This window comes from Corvus brachyrhynchos, unplaced genomic scaffold (genome assembly GCF_000691975.1).
Source record: "Corvus brachyrhynchos isolate BGI_N302 unplaced genomic scaffold, ASM69197v1 scaffold70, whole genome shotgun sequence".
NCBI classification, from domain to species: domain Eukaryota; kingdom Metazoa; phylum Chordata; class Aves; order Passeriformes; family Corvidae; genus Corvus; species Corvus brachyrhynchos.
In genome coordinates this window covers 9,492,476-9,495,778 of record NW_008236217.1, presented here as the reverse complement: position 1 = coordinate 9,495,778, position 3,303 = coordinate 9,492,476, and the positions used below count along the sequence as shown (strand labels likewise).

At 39.0% G+C, this 3,303-nt stretch overlaps 1 protein-coding gene and 1 long non-coding RNA gene across 3 annotated transcripts in view; one reads left to right on the top strand and one right to left on the bottom strand.

The window, feature by feature from the left end:
- The window catches only part of LOC108449685, a 72,161-nt gene extending 71,766 nt beyond the window's left edge, over positions 1–395 (bottom strand). For both annotated transcript variants that reach the window (XR_001865946.1, XR_001865947.1), the window contains exon 1: positions 107–395. This is a non-coding gene — a long non-coding RNA (uncharacterized LOC108449685). The remainder of the gene's footprint in view (positions 1–106) is intronic.
- YIPF4 (Yip1 domain family member 4) overlaps positions 1–3,303 on the top strand; it is a 95,656-nt gene that overhangs the window by 81,704 nt on the left and 10,649 nt on the right. The window contains exon 3 of the mRNA XM_017744996.1: positions 3,175–3,302. Coding sequence (XP_017600485.1) covers positions 3,175–3,302 — 128 coding nt within the window. The remainder of the gene's footprint in view (positions 1–3,174; position 3,303) is intronic.

Here is a 3,303-nt window from a genome sequence, read left to right as displayed (position 1 = left end):
AAGCCGGAGCCGAGCTTGTCCCGGCGGCGTGACATAACCGTGACCCCTCTGTCGCTGCCCGCTCCTCTGGCTCCCGCGTTGCTGCAAGCCCACTTTGGTGTCTTACCGAAGATTGTGTCGTGTGTTCACGTTTGCTGTAATGTTGAGCTAAAGCGTCTGCGCCGTGTCTCATTGCAGCACAGTCATGAAGGAGAAAAAGAAGCTGTGTATGTAATTTAGGGGGTGGAGTGGGCCCCCTGCCAAACTGCTGCACAAATAGCAGTGGTGTACCAGCATGCCGTGAAGATGTGCCTTAAAGCTTCAAAACTGAACATACGGGAGTCAACATCGTGCAAACTTATTTCGGTGGAGAATGATCTTTAGGGCTCTACCCATTTAAATAACAAGGATTATACTTTCATGTATGTATTTAGTTACTCTTGTAATTGTGACTAGGGAATCATATAAATCCTTACTCATGCGTCCCACCCTGGAAAGGAATTGCTGAAGTGGAGAAGTTACTGTAGAATACCTGTTCTTTATTCACAGTCTTTCTGAAAAGAAATACAAGTCAACAGTATAGTCATGGTTCTGGGGTTTTTTGTTGCTGGGGGGTTTTGCTTGTTTTCCTTTGGTTTGTTTTTCTTCTTCACCTTGGCCTGAAAAAGGATCCATGTACCTCTGAGCGGAAGCTCTCTGCTTTTTCCTCTGGAAGTATTTGTTGGGCAATGCTGAACCCAATCCAATACAGCCACCTTTCCGGTAGGTTGTGTTGAATCGCGCTTAGCTCTGTGTTTTTTACGAACACAAGAAGGTGTGATCTCCTGCCTGTTCAGGTGTAGTCCTGTCCTCAAAGTACCCTAGCAAAGAAAAACATAAGCAAAGTTAAACATCTTGATATTTTAAAGTTAAAATTCTACGCATTGCACTCTAATTTTTACATGTTTCTCAAATCTCGATCCATATGAAAAAAAAAAAAAAAAGCTGTTCTGTTTCCCCATCTTATTTCTGTGGGAGGTAGGAGCTGTATGAAAGAAAGCTGGAGAGATGTTCACAATTAGGTCACCAGACATGGTAGAAAGAGCAGACTGGGGTTTTGCTTCTTGTACTGCTTTTTCAAAATTAAGAGTCAAGACTGTTTTGAAAGCTGGTTTTCTACAATGCTTGGTTGAAATGAGGTATCTGAGAGACCTTGGTTTTGCTTCTGTGGTGTTCAGCCTGAGACAGTAGCAGTGAAGGCACCCAGGCTCTCCCTAGGAACCATCAGTGTCATCAGTTCTTGGCAGATTTTCCAGCACCCTGTTGCCCTGCTGTTAAAAATCTCATTCAAAGCAGCGTGCAGAAGAGGTGGTGACCAGTCCCTTTTCCCCTTTGTCTTGCAAAAAAGACTTAAGATCATGTTAACAGGTTTTATAATTCAAAAATGTGGCTGCAGGTATTCATTGACTTGCTTACGAGTTTCCATGCCTTCCATGCTCAGGTTAGCAGTCCCTGAGAAAGGAGAAATACTTGGGTGGTTGGACTGCTGTGTTTGCTTCTTTTGTCAGCTGTATTTATGCATAGAGTAGCAAAAACCTCTCCTTGCAAAAAAAGTGTTATGTTGTAGCAGAAACAGATATTTCTTAATGACATAAGGGTCCCAGAGTCAAGAGAAAACTTCTGAGGCTTCAACTTGATGCCCAGGCATTAAGATTTTCCTTTTTTCCTCCCTCTGTAAACAGCAGAGGAAGGCTTTGCTAGAGTCTGGTGAGAACAGTGTATGCATGCTGGGACTGAGAAGAGCAACAAGAAATTCCTGCGTTAGGTTACGATGATCTTTACAAGGGTCCTGTACAGATGGTGTTCCAAGAATCAAAGGAATGGATCAGTAATTCTCACGATTATGAAATAGTTGAAAGGCATTTATGGAGAAGCTTGAATCTGAGTGGCCTAGCAAGCTGCTCTGGGAAGGAGAATTCTGTTGAACTAATTGCAATACTGAGTGATCAGTGAACACTTAAGACACGTTGGCTGAAGACATTGAGATTCTGTAACTGTACAAATTTTGTTCCTGTAAAATTATGTAATATTTTCCAAGAGGATGTTGCAAATGTAATCTACAAATATGGCCTGATGTGCCTCTGTGAGTATGTGTTTCAGAAGTATTTGCTGTAGTTAGGTGTTTTGGGAAATTTGTGCTGAGGAGCTTTAATGTGTGAAAAACACACCACAATGAAAAGGCAAAAAATATTTTCTTTGGTGAGGTGAAAAGTTGTTGGATGAGAAGAGAGTTTTTATTTCTCAATATATTTATAGTAAGCTTGTACAAAATATTTACACATTTCTGTTTGGATTTTTCCTTCTTAGCAGATAATGGAAATCCATTATTTCCAAAAGGAATAATCACTTCTTATGTATCTTTTTCTTTCTTCAAGTTGCTTCATTTATTTTCCAATACTATTTTTTATTCTCCATCTGTATATAACTGAATAAAATGAGAAAAAAATTGATATTTATTGGTGATTTTGACACAACCAACCAGAACATAGAGAAATTACTCTTTTTTTTTGCTTAGTATTGTGGCAGAGCAAGATCGTAGTATATCAAAGAGAACTTGTATTACTTATTATTGTCCAGAGCCTCAGGATCTCTGGTAGCATTCCTTCTCTAACATTTTCAGCTGTATTAAAGGCAGGCTACAAATTAAAACATCTTCAAATGTTTTCCTTTTATGAAAAATTTGGCATAAAAGCAGAGAGTGGTTTTAGCTGAAACAATGCCTCTATAAAAAAATGAGCTCCAAAAGAGGTAGAGTATGGTCAGAAAAAAAATGATGAATAATCCACAATTTATAGCATGTTGAGGCTCTCCTTAGTTCTCTCTTTTTGTGCCTTTAAACACTTAATGATTAGGCACAAATGGAAGCCTTTCTGTCATACCATAACACTGCATCATAAAACAAGAGTCCCATCTAAAAGCTAAAACCTGGTCATTTGAGACCTAACCCAACTTTGCTACTATTGCAATAAAACCACAAGTACACTTTCAAATTATGTATCTGTGAAAGCATAATTTTATTTTATAGCTTTGAATGTTTTATGGTGATGACCAACACATGTAGCTTCATATGTTGGTTGTTTATCTTCCAGTACTTTTAATATCAAATGGTTTTGGCAAGACTTAAAAAGGTCTATATTTTTCTCCCTTTTTCTTTAGATCTTAGTGGCTCCATAACAACTCCAGATGTTAAGCTAAATCTTGGAGGAGAATTCATCAAAGAATCTACTGCGACTACATTCCTAAGACAGAGAGGATATGGCTGGCTTCTGGAAGTGGAAGATGATG